The sequence below is a fragment of the Podarcis bocagei genome, assembly GCF_964188305.1.
Source record: "Podarcis bocagei genome assembly, chromosome: 7".
In the NCBI taxonomy this organism is placed as follows: Eukaryota; Metazoa; Chordata; class Lepidosauria; order Squamata; family Lacertidae; genus Podarcis; species Podarcis bocagei.
In genome coordinates this window covers 24854992-24873687 of record NC_138132.1, presented here as the reverse complement: position 1 = coordinate 24873687, position 18696 = coordinate 24854992, and the positions used below count along the sequence as shown (strand labels likewise).

Here is an 18696-nt window from a genome sequence, read left to right as displayed (position 1 = left end):
CACTCTGTAAGTAGGAAGAGGTGTTACCTAGATTTCCAGTGTGAATCTGATTGAGTACAGTAGCCTTACTCCAAAGAAACTACGTATAGGATTGCAGCCTTAAATTAGGGCAGACCATGCATGCTATATGCAAAAAGTGGTCTAAGGTTGTACCAAAGAGACCATCAATTGATGCCTTTCCTTTTGAAAGAACAAAAGTATGCAGTTACTCAGATTTGGATCTAGCACTAACTGGAACTCAGGGTACCTTGTAAGGAAGAGTACAAGAAAAGTATTAGCAGAACTGGATATTTAATTTCATATCCTGCATAAGGGAAAGTCATAAGGGTTTGTCAGTAGAACCCAAATTGAGTAGTAATACCTAGTGATTGGAGAGTGTGCTTGACTTCCATCCCACCCAAAGTTGCAAATGGCCATCTTCCTCTAGTTTGAGGATTTCTGTCCTTGCCAGCTGACTTCAACGCTACCTGCAATTTATATTTATTTTAGTACCAAGGACTGTTTCCCCCGCAAATTAAGCTCTGCCATCTTTGTGATTTGCAATATATCTAGTAGAATTACTAGGGAACCATGGTCACAATCCACCAAGCAGTGGATTCCATTCTTTTCAGTTCACTGAGCTACACTGAGGCTAGGTGTACTGCATTTATTTTGTGTACTTTAGTTTCTGCTGGGGCATTTGTATGCTCTTACATTTTTTTTATGTAAAAGGACAGGTACTGCTTTAAAAACTAGTGACAGTGACAGGAGATCAAGCCTAAGGAGCATTCCGAATGCATAATTTCTAGATGATCATTGGAAAGTACCTTGTACCAAGTCAAACAATTGGTCTACCTAGCTTAGTTGTCTTATGCTAATGGGTAATGCCTCTCTAGGTTTCAGAGATAAGTTTTTCCCAGCCATACCTGGAGATGACAGGGACTGAACCTGGAACCTTTTGTTGAAGAACATGTACTCTACCACCAAATTAGTACTAATATGATTCTTGGGAGGTATATTCCATCTCCCCAAAATTAACAAATCATTCAGTAGTATTTAAAAGCACTGATATTATTGTAGTTTATGTCTTAACTCTGCAAATAATTTTAAAACCTGGAACTAGAATGTCATCACATAAGCTTTTTCTCTGAATGCATGTTTTAAAAAGTGTAGACAGCTGCTTCCACACAGCAGAGTGGGGCTATTTTCCTCGCATAGGCCATTTGCTATATTTCAACTGATTTAACTTTTTTTGTATTTCTTGTTATTCTAGAACCACTAAATTTTATGTTGCTTTGACTACACAATGTAGATCATGGCTACCTTGCCTTCAGATTAATACTGATTAAATTTGTATCCCACAGATCTTGGAAGTGTTGAACATTCCAATCATATATTGCTGATATTTGGAGATGTGTGGCTTCTTATACTGACTCCATTCTTATGTGCTATGTGTTTTTATCCACGTTTACAGAAATAGCAGCTAATAGGAGTTTCGTAAACGGTGTCTCTTCTTTTAAAATGCACTAACTACTTTTTGAAGTTTAATTTAGTGATTTACAGCTTTTGGGTTTGATTGCTACAGTGCAGAACTTTTGTACATCAGTAAAATGGTCTGTAATCCAGTCAAGAAGAGTTCTTCTGGCAAGAGGTGGTGAAAATTTCACCCATGATAATTTAGTCTGTCCTTTATCTGATAATTTAATCTATTACCTCCTTCCAGTTGAGGTTTAATAACTTCATGCACATGTCTCTTTCCAGTACTGTTACCTTCCCGTAGCCATATAAGGCTCTCTATGATCCAGTGCCTACTACCAACTCCCATTCACATGCCTGGTCTGACTCTTAACTGTTTTGTTGCAGGTGTTCGCTGGTCATCAAATAAAAAACAAAAAACCCTCTAATTATAACCTTGATTGTGGTTATTTTTTTTCTTTTTGACTTTGTGTATCGGACAAGCAAGTTTAGTTCCATCTGATTGTGTTTAGGAAAGAAGAGTGATCCACTGAAGCACCTGAGTGTTTGTCTTATCTTATCAGACCACAGGAATGATCACAATATTGAAAAGAAGCACACAAGACCTAGTTAAACACCTTATGATCTGCTGTTCTCCAGTTTTCAATTTGTGCAGTTTGTCTTAGATTTAAATCACCATATGATCCTTTGAAGCAGTGGCACACTTGATAATGAAAAGCTCCCTTTTTGCTCTTTCAGGTGGCATGACCTTGCAATGAAGCCCTGGCAGCCATGGTCCTTCTCAGAGTAGAACCATTGAAATCATAGGGCATGACTTAACTAATTAATTAATTAATTGTATAGGCTTTTGGGAAGGAGGTAGATCTTGGATTATACAAATCTGCCTCAGAAAATATAAAATCTGGCCATTTAAAATATTTTGGAATAAAAACAACCAAGTTTAAAATTCAATTATCATTTGCAGCAAAAACAACAGACTAAAATGCCCGCATTTCTATAAATATTTCTGGAGTAAAAAACAGCTTTATGACTGGAGCTCTTAACATGTAAGAGCAGGGATGGGGAATCTTTTCCCCTTCAGATTTTGCCTGCTTTGTCAATGATCTGGGAAGAAGGGGGTTATATTCCTGCTGGAGAGTCACAGATTTACTGTCACTGTTAGATTCCATTAGTATTGGGTAACCCTGCTTAATGATGAGGCCCTGTTTATGTTAACTGAAACATCATGCTGTATTCAATGGGACTTACTCCCAGGAAAGCATGTGTAAGATTGCAGCCCGAATCTTGTTGACATCTTCTTACTCAGTCTAATTATGTCCCAGATTGGCACAAATTGAATTTAATGGATATTGCAATTAAGTAGAAATATGGCTATTTTTAAGAGCCATTTTACATGGTATAGCCTTCCTTCTGGTTGGATCACTTCAGGGGTCTTATGACCCAGCCTCGGAAATTTTTCCTGAAACAAGAGGAGCTTGAGGCGTCTCAGCAGTTCCCAAAGCAAAAATATAGTCTAAAGGACAACAACACAAAATACCTACCTGGGAGTGTTTACCGCACTCCTGTTCCAAGTCTAACTTGGATCCATTACAGTGGTACCTTGGTTTACGAACTTAATCTGTTCCAGAAGTCCGTTCTTAAACCAAGGCATGCTTTCCCATAGCAGCGGGGGACTCAATTTACAAATGCAACACACTCTACAGGAAACGAAACATGTTCTTATTCCAAGGCAAAGTTCAGAAACCAAAACACCTACTTCCGGGTTTGCAGCGTTCTTAATCCAAGTTGTTCATAAACTAAGCTGTTCTTAAGCCAAGGTACCACTGTAATTTGAATTAGTTTACTCTGAATAGAACTTAGTTGGATACAGCCCTAATGATTCAGACTTTTCTTGGGGCAGTCTGAATTCTCTTCTATATTAATAAGTGGCTTGGATGGCTGTTACACTATCTGGAAACTTCTCATATGTGATTACAACAGAGGGCAAATCTAGAAGCCATAATAGAAAGTGTTCAGAGTGCAAGCCAGAACACTCTCAAGTTCTTGAATTCTTTCAGCCCTTAACTTGCAAGGAGGAACTAGGCCAGTCATATGTCCTACACCAGGTTACAAGGGCTCAGTTCATCTTTCAGAGCAAAATGCTTCCTGCACATGGAAAATTGCCACATATACTGCCCCGTCTTTCCCTCCCCTTCTAAGTATGATAAATCAATCACACTACTGTGGAAAGTGCAAGGGGGAAGTAACATAATTTTCTGAATTTAGGTTTGCCAGTGACTTAATTGATTTTTGTATAACCTCTGGCATCCTTCCCGAATTATTTTTTCTTGAATTGCTTAAATCAATGTATGCTAATGCTTTGCAAAAAAAGGATATGCATAAGCTGCTTTTGTGAAGCTCAGTAGTACAGTATATCATAGAAGCAGGCACTAGAGCCAGCTTCTTACAGCGCAATCCTATATATGTCTACTCAGAAGTAAATCCCATTGATTTCAATGGGACTTACTCCCAGGTAAGTTGGTAACAGGATTGCAGCCTTAAAGAAGCTAACATTATTTATCGTGCATTGGGGATTTATAGTTACTTTTATGTAAAAGTAATTAAACAATGGGTGTGTGTTTGGAGAGACAGTGTTCAATTAATAGTTCTGAGTTTATTTGTTAATCTAGGTAAGAAGATTTCAAACTGAAAACTACTCAAATGATTCACTGGGGGACACCTATAACTCATTAGAAAATTACCGTATTTTTCGCTCTATAACACGCACCTGACCATAACACGCACATAGTTTTGAGAGGAGGAAAACAAGAAAAAAAATATTCTAAACGAAACAGTGGATGTATGATTTTTGTGGTTCATGCTGCAGCCACAGACATGTGATCTGACGGTGAGTTTGGGGTGGCCCAATGCAAAAATCCTGAGGATCCATGTGGATCCATGCTTTGTAACCATGTTTTTGCACCATTGTGGCCCCAGGCAACAGTGGGTGCGTGATTTTTTTGGTGCAGGCTGTAACCACGGATCCTCTGCTCACGACTGCAGCAGATCCCCCCCGCCACCCGTAGGCATTCGCTCCATAACACGCACAGACATTTCCCCTTACTTTCTAGGAGGAAAAAAGTGAGTGTTATGGTGCAAAAAATACGGTATATCCTTTTATTTCTGAGGAAAGAAGAAAAAGTGATATTCCCAATGTGTGTTTAGTTCAGATTGTGAGTAGAGCTAATGGAGCCTGAGCCACTTAGTGCAGTGAATTTGATAGTGTGAAGGCGGCAAATGCATGTCTAATAAATTTTTCGCTGGTTTGTTTTTTGGCTTCTTTTTCTTGAATGATAGGATCTAGATAAACCTCAAGAGGGGATAAAGAAGCATCATGCTAGCATTAGCGAACTGAAGAAGAACTTTATGGAATCTGTCCCTGAGCCACGGCCAAGTGAATGGGACAAGCGCCTCTCAACTCATTCTCCCTTCAGGACCCTTAACATCAATGGACAGATCCCCACAGGAGTAGAAGGAGTGAGTACTTTACATAGCATGGAACTGGTGATTTGCTTGGCTTTGCTCTTAACAAAACCAGCTTTTTGTTCTCCAGGGAAGTACAGTGCAGGGTGGGGAGGTGGGTGGAATAAACCAAAGGTAATGCAATAATATTTCTATTTTTGTTATTGATTCCTGTTCTGTATATTGAGTGAGAATTGTTTTCAGATCTTAGCTGACAGTTTTTTTTCATAGCTTTCAAACCACTTTGCCTGAAGTAATTCTTTTTCAAATCTTGTGAGACTACTGCTGAAGTCAAGGGGTTGAAAAGTCATACTGTGACAACATAAGGTCTTTTTTGTTATATTTAGTGAGCAAGACCTATGTATATATGTATGTCTCAGTCTTTTACTTTCATAAAAGGGTAACTGTTGGGCTCTCTGAATAATAATCAGCTAGTGGTTCTGTGTTACTTAGAAAAAAAGAAGTAGCTGAATTTGTTTTTGACATTACTACCAACCTTTGCAGTAAAACTGTTGTTTCAGTGGCTTGGATCCAAAGATCTTCTTCCATGTGCAGAAAGTGACTTTCACTTGCAAAAGGACTTGCTTTGTGCTTCACGCTATTATGTTACATGAGAAAACATCTTTCTAAATTCAGCAATGTTCTTCTTGTACAAGAATGTATGCTGTTTCTTTCACAAACAGAAGCAGAATGAGAACCGCTATAGAACCTGCTCATTGTGGACCCCCATGCAAGCATTGTGGAACAGAAGTTATGTTCCATCAGCTCCTGGTTCTTTGGATCCAACCCAGTAACCTGAATGCAATGTTAAATAGCACTGGCTTAGATTAAATGTTTAGTTCAGTTTGAATAAATACTTCTTCTAATTTAATATTCAAGGCATCTGGCATTTTAAATATTGAGTGAACTTAGAATGTCCAGAAATTACAGTTTGGTGTTTGTTTAATGAGGAGATGAGAGGGTATTTTTCAGCTGATTACAATTACGTTTACATTGAAAGATAAAAATATGAATGGATTGATCCTTGTTGATGATAGTGAAACAGCACACAAAACTTTAAATGTTTGGCTGGGAGTTCTGATTAAAGTAAAGTTTATGCAAGATGTTGTTGAAGCAGACGTTGCAAGTATTGCTTTTGTAAGAGCTGGATATGTGCAAATTGAATTGTTGATACATTCCCTCCTACAACAGTGGTTATTGTGACTTGAGGGCAATGTTTGAGAATGCTTATTCATTTCCCAAGTTTGTCTTCCATGAACTGTGCAAATGATCATAGAATTGTAGAGTTGGAAGTAACTCCAAGGGCCATCGAGTAAAACCTCCTGCAATTCTAGAATATGCAGATGGCCAATATAGGGATCGAACATTAGACTGGTGGACTTTTCAAGAATTGTAATTAACAATTGTAATAAGATGTCTTATGTGGAAGGAAGGCTACCTTTTTATTGTTGCAGTAATCTTGGTAATCTGTACAGTGGGGCTGTGATACTATTATTACTATTATTATTATTCTACATCACAAAACAACTGAACTTTCCATACTTTGTGCATGTCCAGGTCAAGCAAGCCACATTTCAGTCCTATGAGAGACAGGTTGGTGGGCCAGAGGTAAAGCTGCTGTTTTGATATGTGCTTCTGAAGCAGACTTTTGCTGTTGTAATGGCACTGAGCAAAACCAAAACCCTCAACAGCAGCTGCTGAGTGGCATTTTCTTTTGGCTGCCTTTTTAAATAGTTTCATCTCTCACAGCCTCCTGTTCTAACACTTTCAAAAAGGATTTGCGCTGCTGCAAGCTTTTGCAGCTTTCAGTTGCTTTTTTTCAGCGCATGGCTGATTGAAAAAGTTGCATGAATATGTTGCCATATATTTAGAGAGAGAGAGAGAGCAATTATGAAAGTTTAACTGTACCCTGTTCTTTTTATGTTGTCTTCCTCTCTTTTCCTGTTTTTCTTTAAACTCTCTTGCATTCTGTATCATTATCATTTTTTTTGCTGCCCAGCCCCCCAGCTACTTCCTCCCTGATACCCATCACTTAGGGGTGTGCAAAGACAATGTCCCCAAATATCAGGCTGATCAAAGAAGATTGACTCAGCTGAGAGAGCTGAGAGCTAATTTTTTCCTTTCCTAGATAGCTGCTTTCATTTGCCATACATAGCAAAAATAAACGTATAGAATATGTTTTGAACAGACCAAAACAAAGAAATTCCCTGTTTTCTAGCTTACACTTAGTTTTCATATACAACTGCAATATAGCTTTGTATTGTGTTATATTCTTTACACACTGGTGACACAGATGAAATCAATGTGGAGTAACTCCATTCTTTGTAATTGTAACATTAAAAAAATAATATTCCAGCTTATTGGTTTTTCAAGTGACTGAACACTTTGCACTTTAACCACAATATAATTTTGAAGTGGAACTTTTGATACTATCTTCCATGGCAATATCTTTGACAGAATTCAATTATATTTGCACTACAATTTAAGTATCAAATAATTAATGCCATTCTGAAGATCAGTGTAGCATAGGAAGTTATGACCAACGTTTTGTACAACAGTGTTTCTCTTTGTAATTCAACAAGGATATTGTTTTGCAAATATTTCTACAGTTTAATGCTGAAAGATGTATTTTAGCACATGGGTGGAGTTAACATTAAATGGGTTTCTCCACTGAAAACTATTATCAACTTAGGAATAATTTACCCACTTAGGAAGCACTTCGTATTTGTCCCTATAGTCTGGTCCCAATGTACAGGATTAGTGGATGAATGTATTGAATGCAGCAGCAGAGCACACTTTAGTTAACTTCATGTCAATTTCTCTGACTTCTGTCCTTGCACATCCCCGAGTATCATTTTTGAGCACTTTCCACCTGTCATTTTGTTCATCTCTCTGTCTTTCTTGATCTTCTACCATGAAAGCAGACACTGGAACGTCCTCTGTTAGTGCAGGATGAAGATAATAATAAAAAGCAAGAGACAGCTACTGAGGGAACTTTGCCCGAACAAACAAATGAAGAAATCCAGGCAAAGATTTCTATTCAAATTCCTGAAGAGCAGAAATCGCTCAAAACATGCCGCCTATACTCTAGAGCTTTTCCTTCTCCGCGCATTCCCTTTATGATGTCTTTTTTGGTGGTCCTTGCACTGACTGTGTGGTGGCTGGTTTTTCTGTGATTTTGGAAATTGAGGGCTTCTGTGAAATATCATCAAGACTATAAAGTTCTTCAACTCTTGGCTGAAGCTGCCATGCCTTTTTCCATATTAACCCTTCTGTCTCTAGTTCAATCTTCCAGGGAGTCTTCTGAAACTCTTCTTTTTTTTAAAAAAAAAAAGTGCACATGCACACACACATTTGCACCAACACTGTTCAGAATACAGTTTGGCATACTTGGAAGAGACACAGTGGATAATCCTGCAAGCTGCAATATAACAAATACGAAGGTTTTGGCACTCCTTTTAAGCTCAAACTATGTCGGGCTTTTAACCATGAATGTAGTCAGTTATGTGTTTTTGATTTTGGTCTTTTGAGTTCAGCAGGTTGTTGAAAGGAAAAAAATATGATGATTTCCCTAAAAGATCTCCTCCATATCCTGCAAAACATTTGAGAATTTTTTTAAAAAACCAAGCAGCAATTAATTTCAAGAACTGTTTTATGTTCATTGTTAAGATGATTTTATTAAAAATCCTATTCTAAGAGGGCAAGATAAGCGTATAACTGCCGCCTGTAATTAAACAAAGCTCTTCAGAAGAATGCGGAGGTGTGTGTCTGTGTAGTAAACTGCAGAGAATTGGATTAATTCATTTAATATAAATTGAAATGAATTTCACACCTGACTACTAAAGACTGCTGACACTTAAATCTTAAAGACGTTTGTTTTGGAATTGTGGAATTGAGTATCAGTATGACTGCATGGAGTGAGTTAGGATGCCAGATGCTGCTTGGGTAGAAAATGAAGGGAACTTGCATCCTTCTCTGCCTGAAATTGGAAGTGAGGGTGGCATATTCTTTCTCAATCTGCCTTGTGTATAAAACAATACACCAATATGCACCTATGGTTATTTATCTTGCCTGTATGACTCTTCTGTAGATGAAAAGATTGTAACTTCTGGTTTCTATTTGTGGTGCGTTTAAGGTGGTAGAAAACCAATCATTTATTAGAAGTGATGCTTAAAAACTGTAATCTTTGCTGTTTTCCAAGTCCAGTTCTTCCTATGTCTTTCTGTTGCTTTATCTCTTTTCTGTATCATACTTACTGAACTGTGTTTCACTTTCACTGTAACAGTTATCTGTATGGAAGTAACATGTTTATAAGTGTGTTTTGTGCATGTTGATGTTCATAGTGTTGATTTCAGTTAAGTTGATCTAACAATGTAATAGGCATATGTTCAGATGGTAAAACTCTGTTTGTTTAAACCTTTGCATGTTGCTTGACTCTTAACAGCACCCAGATGTAAATGTCTGGCTAGCTATTTGATATCTACCTTCTTTATCTCATTTTTAAAGCATAAAAACATAAAAGGTTTTGGCTAATCACTTGCGCTGACAGGTGAAGGGGTCTTTTACCCAGAGAATATGCTGAGAATTTCATAAATCATTTGAGAGCTGAGTTATGATAGTCAGCTAGGCTGAGCTACTAGAAGGAAGGCTTATGGGACAGTTGGTTTCATATATTGGGCAAGCTACTTATTAACAGATCAGATTCAATTTGCATTCCACTGATTACACATTGTGAATATTATTTTAGATGAATAGAATATTACTTCGGAAAATCATGTTTGTGTATATGCACAGACAAATGTAAGGAAAGAAAACGCTGTGTGTGTGTGTGTGTGTGTGACAATATTGAATTACAAATTCTCCTGTAATGTATTGTGTACTCTTAGCAATGTGGATAAACATCTGTTTCCTGAAACATTCCTGGGGGGAAAGATGTTTAGCCACTGACAGATGGCTTACCCATAATAATAATGTTCAGGAATTTTGCTTGAGCCATTCTGCTAGTTAATGTAGGTCATCTTGGAATGCTCTGTAGAAAGATAGAGAGCACTTTGGTCACTTTTCAGCCATGCAATTTACCAATGCAAATACTTCAACACTTTCATTCACTGCAATCATCTCCTGCTGAGCCCTGACTATAACACATACTGCATTATTTTTATAGTTGAAAAATCTCTTGCTCCTTATAGTTTGTTGTAGGGTGTTTTCCTCCCCTCCTATTTATCTTGGAAAATGCAGCTTGTAAGGTAGAGAACATCAATGGAAGGCTCTCTCCCATAGGAACCAGTTCTGTAAAACAGCTTCAGAATATCTGCCTTTGTGATCTCTATCAAATTCTGTACAGAAGAATGCAAAATATTGAGGAGGGGTAAGAAGCGTAGATGCAGGAATGAAAATGGGATTGATACTCTTGCCATGAAACCTGGGTGCCACGAGACCTTAGTTGCAGAATTTGTGAGCAGTAAGACTTGGAAGCAGGAGTAAATGTTGAAAAGAGACCATGAAATAAACTGGTGGGAAATTTTTGTTTCCTGATTTCTCCCCCATCAATGTAACTTGATTTTTTTTCTGATAGAGGAATTATAAATTGATATCAGCCAGTAGCTGACAAATCTGGATGGATTCCTGAGTGGCCTTGGGATGCAAAGATGTGGGGTGTGCATTAGTGTTTGACACAATCATTCATAATGATGTGGGGTGTGCATTGGTGTTTGACACAATCGTTCATAAACACATTATCCCTATTATTATAACCTGTGTGGATGCCTTTAGTTCTGCTGCTCATGCAGAAATGTTAGAAGCTCTGGACCAGTTTTATCAGATGAATTTCAGTTGTTGAGGCCTGAGCATGTGGATAGGGCTATCAGAGGAGTGCATTCTACCACTGGTTTGCATGACTCATAACCCTTCTGGCTTACAACATTTTCCAGGGAGGAGAGGTCTTAAAGACTATCAGCCAGTGAGTGTTCTTCTCTTATGTAAGGTGCTCAAATAGGTGGTGGCCATGCAACTAAATTCATTCTTGGATTACACATTCTCCACATCTGTTGCAATCTGGTATCTTTACTGAATTTGACATGGAAAGGAAACTGTCTTGGTCACCCTAAAAAATGGAGAAGGATGAGGGATTGCAACTGCTAATTCTTGGCAGGTTTCATAGCTTTCATTGACCATGGTATCTTTTTAGATAGACTATCTGTTTATTCTGATCACAGCAGTGAGGATCATTTAGTCCAACCCCCTGCAATGCAGGAATATGCAGCTGTCCCATATGGCCATCGGATCTGCAACCTTTGTGTTACCAGCGCCATGCTCTAAGCAACTGCGCTACCTAGACCTGAAACACTGGAGTGAGAACATCTGGGGATTTGAAGCGAGAGGCCATTAGTATGCAGTGGAAGTGCTGAAACCATGTTTGTGCTCTATAATGGATTAGATGAACGTAAATAAACTAAAGCTTAATCCAGACATGATGGAGATAATTATGTAGGATAGTTTCAACTGTTTTGGGAAAGCTGTTCTGGATTTGGTTGCTCTTCTCCGTAAGTCAGGAATGGAAAAGCCTTTTGGCTCCGTGAGCCAGATCTTTATCAGGATCAGCCTCATAGGCTAAATTTGATTGATGATCCTGGACTTGAGGGACCTGGATTCAGATTTTGTCCTCCTTAACTAGATCTCAGATTGCAGTCTACGTACTTTGCCTTATAGAATCACTAAGTAGGCCTGCATGACCCAGCTCCTTCATCTGTACATCCAACCCTTAGTTCACTTTTTTATGTGACACTAAAGTAGAACCTTTGAAACTGGTTTATGCGTATATGTTCTTCTTTCCCTTGCAAAACTACAGCTAAATCTTTCACTCACTAAATCTTGGAGAGTGCTAAGGGATTATTAAAAGATATATCATTTCAGTGGTTTCCACTGTGTAAGTTAGACCACTAAGCCAGTTTGACTCCCTTTGAATATTCGTACTATATTGCATTAAACAGCATACTATAACTTTATACTACACTGCATTAAAAAAATCAAACACCTAAGGAAGGCAAAAATAAATTCTGCAGAAAGTCAGAGAGAGGGAAAAGCTAATTTACATAGTTTGATCTGTATTTACCTAATTGACCAGTGAGTAGCAGGCATACCTGCTTATGGTGAATACATACAAACAAGACTTTTCCCACGTAAAAAGGGTGTTCTCACTTCAAGTGTGCTCAAATTTGGCAAAATGTATTTCAGATTTTGCCTACATTTGTAATTTTACATAAGTGCCATCCGGAGGTTTATCAGTTTATGGAAGCCATTCTTCTCATAATTTTGTGCGACCTTTTTCTGCCTGAGACTTTGGAGAGCTGTTGACTCTAATCTAAGTAGGCAATACTGCACTAAATATAACACAGCAATTTGACTAGTAAAAGGCACTGCCTTTTCTTAGGGTGACACTACGCTAGGTGATACTAGAGACTCGGCAGTAGCTGCCCCTCTTCTCTCCCCACCAGTAGCATATTGTATAATAAAATGTGTGATTATGATACTATTGGGCTCACTTTCCTTGCTCCTCTTCATTGGGCTGCCACTTGTGGGAACATGAAAACCTCATTGATATTTGCATTGCACATTTTATGTTACGATTGGGGAGAAGAGAATACACTGGGGATGCTGTTTTCAGTGATATCCATGAGATTCCCATAACATCCAGGTGAATTATTATTTTGTCATGATTTTAATATGTCACAGCGTTGTCTGTGTTGTGATGAGCGTATTTATATATTTCTCATTCTCAGTTTATTGTTATGTAAATTCATTGCTGTTTAGCTTTTGCATGATTTTGTCAGGCAAGAGATTGCCATGCTGATTTCATTAGCCTCCTTTTTGGCTTTAAGAAACTACCGTTGTAGAAGGCTTTGACACGAATTATGAAACAATATGAAATTTTAGAAGCAAATAACCTGCTAGAGGATATTTATTTATTCTTTTTCCTATGAGTCTACACCCCATTTCCAAGTCATTTTCTTGCTTCATATATTGCGGAAAACTGAAAGTGATTCTTAATGTGAGCAGTGTGGGAAGTGACATTACTCATGTGGTGCCTATTGGATTTCTGGAGACAGCAGAGAACTCCCATTTAAATGGAGCACTTTTTAACTGAGACCTTAAATAACCTTCTGAAGCAACACTGGTACATAATTACTTCTTTGAACTTTACTCTTGAGTTCTTGTAATATATTTACAAATGCAAATTACGAAGTTATTATTGTAAATACCTATTCCTCTGCAAAGGAAGAAAGCAATGCATGAAATGAGCATTTTGTGATGTCATAAAGTGTAGATCCATAGAACATATAGTCTTTCATCCTCTGTGTGTGTGTTACAAAATTTTGTTCTATTTTGGAGAGGATTGGTTATTTAAATAACTTTTGCTAATAACTTTTCTTCTAAATGGTTCAGCACCTTGAAAAGTAAAATTGTGATAGCTTTGGTGTTGTTGTTGTTGTCTTTGAAAAGAGTAACTTTAATCCATGGCAGCAAACTCCTATTTAAAATGCAGTTATGATTTTGCTTATTTTTACTTCAAATTGGAATTAGCTATTCCTTTGTTTTATTGACTGGTCACTTTTCAGAAACAAATCCATCTCTGGTGGTAGTCAGTTTGTTAACAATTTTAATATCTGCCTAATATATCCAGATATACAAATTGCAGTTAAAAATGGTAGTTTTGCTTGAAAGTGTTACCCTTCTTCTTCTGTAAGAATGGACAATTGAACAGTTATGCTAAATTAGGGATTTCTATTTTCTGCTTCATAATACTTCTTGCTCAAGTACTTTTGACAGCCCTGTTGAGATTGGATGTTGGTCTATGGAATTCTAACTGGTGAGTGTGGTACATTATAAAGTTAACCCCTACTTAATTGCTAAATGCACACTTTTAAGCATTTTTTGATGTGTCGTCTTCTGCACAGACTTTCAATATAGGGGATAACCTAATACTATTGCTACACAGCATGAAATTCTTATTGGATCAGCTGGTTAGAATTTCTACATAATTTTTAATAGTAATTTTTTATATATATTCAGGATGCATCATCTTATGCCTGTGAGGCTTTTATGACAGTAATGCATACTTGAGCAGCTGCACCATTAAAAAAATTGTTACTGGGGAGATCTAAGATTTTGGCATAATTTAAATGCATGTAGTTGGGCAAGGCAGAAATTACAAGTGTAAGTAAATAACAAAGCAGGACCAATCCTTGCTGCTTTTGCACTAAGCAATATTAGTTTATCCCCTACTTGATTTTTATTTTATTTTATTCTGGTGCTACCTTTATGTATACTCTCTACCTGATCCAAAAGCCCACCAATAATGGCCTTCCCCATTTGCTGCAATGTCAACAATTGTATCACACACTGTGGTGACACGCACATGGGAATATCAGTCAATGAAGAAGTGCATCAGAGTTCTATTAGGCACAGTGAGCTTCTGGATCACCACATGTAATATAGCAACCAGTTGGCATTATTCAACTCCCCACAGGCTTTGGCTTACAAAGAAATTCAGGGAACACTGCATCTTGTGTCTTTTTTTGCCCCTGTGTAAATTATATATGTATATGTGGCTTTAGCAAAACTGCTGCAGTATCTTATGCCAACGTGTCAGAAACAAATGGTCTGATTCCTTTGGAGGCTATCCATCTACTTGATGAAAGTCGTGTCTTGGCACCTAAAAAATCAGTCCATTTGGGGTTTGATTTAGTTTTTTTAATACCTTTTTTAAAGTGGGTATAGTAGGGAGAAGCTTGGTAAGATCAGATATTTTGGTTCATGCACCAGAATAAATGTGTTGCTGTCACAGATATGGCTAGCTGCTCATGTGTAGCTGATATTTGTGTGATCACTTAGAACCTTGGGAGTTCTGGATTGAGGCTCTGGGCATAAGAAGGAAACTTCTTTCTCCCTGACTAATCTCTTAACTCTCTGCCAGGCTATTTTTCTCTTTTATATTGTAATTTTATGTTGTGAACCACCCTGAGATCTACAGGTATAGGGCGGTATATAAATTTAATAAATAAATAAAATAAATAGTGCTTTCTTATGTATACAAATGAATACACCCTTGAGCAGCAGCGTGCTAATGCAAGGGGCTTATTAGGCTTAAGATCTTGGGAATCCCAAGTGTAAAAGTGTGTGTGTGTGTGTGTGTGTGTGTGTGTGTGTGTGTGTGTGTGTGTGTAAAAGTATTCACCTTCTCAAAGAAGCTAATTTTGGCTGGTGGTGCAATCCGGTGGCAATAAAAAGTTGTTCCCACCAACTGATCTTATCAATGCTTCTCCCACCCCCTCAGATTTGCATGTGGCTGACCATTTGCAGCTATTGTGTGTTGAAAACATGTTTGCTTTATAGATGCCTTTTGAGTATTTATATTTTGATCATTATTCTCAATCAAAATTGCAATTTTTTTGCAGACTATTTCCTAATTTCCCAGACATTTAGCAAGTTATTCCTAATGCAGACAGTTGTCTCTCCCATTGAGCAAAGTTTGTTCAAATTCACTAAGTCTGATTTCTGGCTCTTAAAAATATCAGGCGCTGGATTCAGGCATAGAGCTCTCAGCGGTTGGTTTGACCCTGTGGAACGAACCCTGTGAAAAAGCTGCTGTGGAGCTGGAAGGGTAAAATTAGGGTTAGACCCATCTGTACACTTAGCACAGCACCCCGAGTGCTATGAGAAAAGGCCATAGTTTGAGCAAGGCACATATTTACTAAACTTTGTAGCAAGGAAGATGGAAGGGGTTTTTGGAGCCAAATGAATGGATCTGTTCCTTCCTTACATAGGATCCTGCTTTAACAATTGCAGTGTAAGCAAAGGGCTGTGCATCAAAATTTACAGCCCTGTGTAGGATCATGTTGAGTATTCGATTGATAAGATTTTTAACATAAAATGGCCAGCTCCCAAAATACTTGTATTAAACAAGTTCATGGTGGATGGTTTTTCTGCTCATATGACTGACATATAACCCTAGGTTATAACCCACCATTGTAAGATACTAATATTAGGTGCTATATATGTTACTTATTTTTAAATGGCATACTATTGTAAGATGTCTTGAGGGGTATAAAGCTGTTTATAAATATAGATAAGTAAATCCAGTTTCAGATGTAGAAATTTTGCCGGGGGGGGGGGGAGTCTCCACTGCTACCCGCTTCTCCCTGATTGTGAATAGCCGCTTTTGAGCTACTATAATTATTTATCATTCAGTGGTGTTTAAGTCAGGGAAGCCTAGGGAAAAGATAGCCTTAGTCATCTAGATTTTATTTAAAAGGGAACAGGACATAAAAAGGGAAAAATCTTAAGGTGCAGATGGATATGAAATTTGAAATACAAGCAATGAGGAAATATGATAATGTTGGCAACTATGCCCAATCACCATTTCTTCATATCATTTATGGGTTGTAGGGAGGCAATATATGGAGTTCCTTGGGCCCAGGGGCACACTTTTAAGCCACAAAGTACTTACACCTTCCCCCCTCCCTGGCCAAACAAATAAAACACGCCAAAAAATTCAGGTAGCACTTGCTAAAACACACAACCAAGAAAAGGCCAATCCTACAGTTAACAAATTGAAGGCCTTGATGGGAACTGAGCGGATGCCTGAATGTGGCTTGGTGCCCTTTCTCCTGTTTGTAACACACACTTACATATGCTGCAGAAAAAATCTTATTCAAACCAAGCGCATGGAAACGCCATTTACCTTCCCACTGCAGTGGTACCTATTTATCTACTTGTACTGGCGTGCTTCTGAAGTACTAGGTTGGCAGGAGCTGGGGCAGAGCAACAGGAGCTCAGCCTGTCATGTGGATTTGAACCGCCAACTTTATGATCAGCAAGCCCAAGAGGCTCAGTGGTTTAGACCACAGCGCCACCTGCATCCCAGTGAAGGAGAAAAAGGTGGTGGAAGGAAAGAAACAAGTTGAGAGAAAGAGAGAAAGGAAAGAAGGGAAGACGTAAAGAACAGGGCAGGAAGGCAGCCAGAGGATGAATAGATGACAGGAAAGAGGTGAAGGGTGAAGGAAATTGTGATACATTACCATATCCAGTTGTACCTTGGAAGTCAAATGGAATCCGTTCGACTTCCAAAACATTTGGAAACCAAAGCGCAGCTTCTGGTTGGCTGCAGGAAGCTTCCGTTTGACTTTTGAAAATCATTCAAAAACCGGAACACTCACTTTTGGGTTTCGATTGTTCGGGAGCCGATTTGCTTGGTAGCCAAGGTGTTCAGGATACAATGTTATGACTGTACAGGATGAAGAGAGGGCACTTTACCATCCATTCTTCTGACTTCTTTCCACCCTCTGCACCTCCCTAAAATAAACAGATCCACTTTAAAATAAATAATTAATTAAAATAATTAATCCACTTCCCATTAGTATTGAGGCCCTAGTTTTGCTAGGAGGGAAGATCCATCCACAGCTTTTTGCTCTTGCAGCTAAAGATGGTCACCGTTCAATAGGATTTCCAGGAAACAGTTTTGAATGAGTTTTGAATGAGAGTAGGAAGCAAGCTCAGCTTCCCTGTGCTGTGGCTGTTCATGCCCGTTATCAAATTACCTAACATGCAATGCCCTGACCAGGCGTTTCCTATTGCTTGATAGTGAGTAGTTCCCATACAAAAGCACAGTTCCTGCTGCCTACTGAGGGCTTGGCAGGGAGGAAGGTGGAGGGTATGATGCTGTTTGCCACCCCCCTAATCTGCTGCCCAGAACAGCTGCTCCCCTCCTCAATATTATTCCCGCATTTGATTTGGACCTGAGTAAATCTATGGAGTTCAGTATCCCTTTTTCTCATGTATATATAGGATTGCAATCTTAAGTACACTTCTTTTGCTTGCATATAAATACAGAAAGAAGTGCTAAATGAGATATAGTTGTCTGGATAATCTTGAAACAAGTAAGGTGTTTTTTTTTTAAGCTCACCCTTTTTTGTGCATGTACTTGGAGTGTGCATGTGCATTTGCAGATACCAGGGCAAAAATCTAAAAAACTTATTTTAAAGGAAATAAGTGTTCCTTAGACTGTTTATCATTATCCAACTGCTTTATCCCATTACTAAATAAAGCAGAGTTTAAGAATAATTGATGTTTTGTATTCTGCTATATAAACATCCACTTGCTTATTTGATTGCCTGTACCAACCATCCTTTCCACTAAATGTGGAAAATTTACTTTCGAAAAATATCATCCTATTTAAAACTGTGGTCTGTGATTTACATATGCGGCTTATAGCTTTCTCTTTCCCCCTTTCCTGTTAAGATTTTCCTACTTACTATGCACGTTTTCTGGTATTGTGCATGTTTTAACTCTTGTCTTTTCTTCTGTTACTATTCCTTTCCTTCAAGTTCTAGCTAGAGGGCTCGCAGAGATGTACGAAGACCTAGTTGAGAACTTTCTAACAGGCGCACGATGGAAGACAGAATAGCACCAGCCTTGGTTAAATCCTCTGGCTTGGCACAGTCTTCCAAAGTATCTCAGGTGCTATGGACACACTTGCTTTCTTTTAGGGAGGTTGGATTTCTTTGTTTCACATCATCTTTTTTTGTTACTCATTTTACAGTAAAAGATCAAAAGAACTCATTGCTTGAGAACTGCAGCATTTCAGCGATCAGATATGATATTCAGACAAACAGCACCATTGCAAACGGTTAAATAATGTGCTCACATCTGGTGTGATATCGTCTTAAGGCTGCAGTGTGGTTT

The 18696-nt window shown here is 38.3% G+C and overlaps 1 protein-coding gene and 1 long non-coding RNA gene across 34 annotated transcripts in view; one reads left to right on the top strand and one right to left on the bottom strand.

The window, feature by feature from the left end:
- Nucleotides 1-18696, top strand: part of EPB41 (erythrocyte membrane protein band 4.1) — a 101156-nt gene that overhangs the window by 60507 nt on the left and 21953 nt on the right. For 23 of the 33 annotated variants that reach the window (XM_081201901.1, XM_081201881.1, XM_081201899.1 and 20 more), the window contains one exon: nt 4792-4971. In XM_081201901.1, coding sequence (XP_081058027.1) covers nt 4792-4971 — 180 coding nt within the window. Of the gene's footprint in view, nt 1-4791; nt 4972-6513; nt 6565-6955; nt 8263-13770; nt 18472-18696 lie in introns of those variants that run through there. The other 10 variants (XM_081201883.1, XM_081201890.1, XM_081201896.1 and 7 more) reach the window with 9 other exon arrangements.
- On the bottom strand, nt 8284-13771 carry LOC308591348. Its single transcript, XR_014010123.1, has 2 exons — nt 12360-13771; nt 8284-12282 (listed from the first exon to the last, which is right to left on the bottom strand). It is a non-coding gene; the product is annotated as an uncharacterized lncRNA (long non-coding RNA).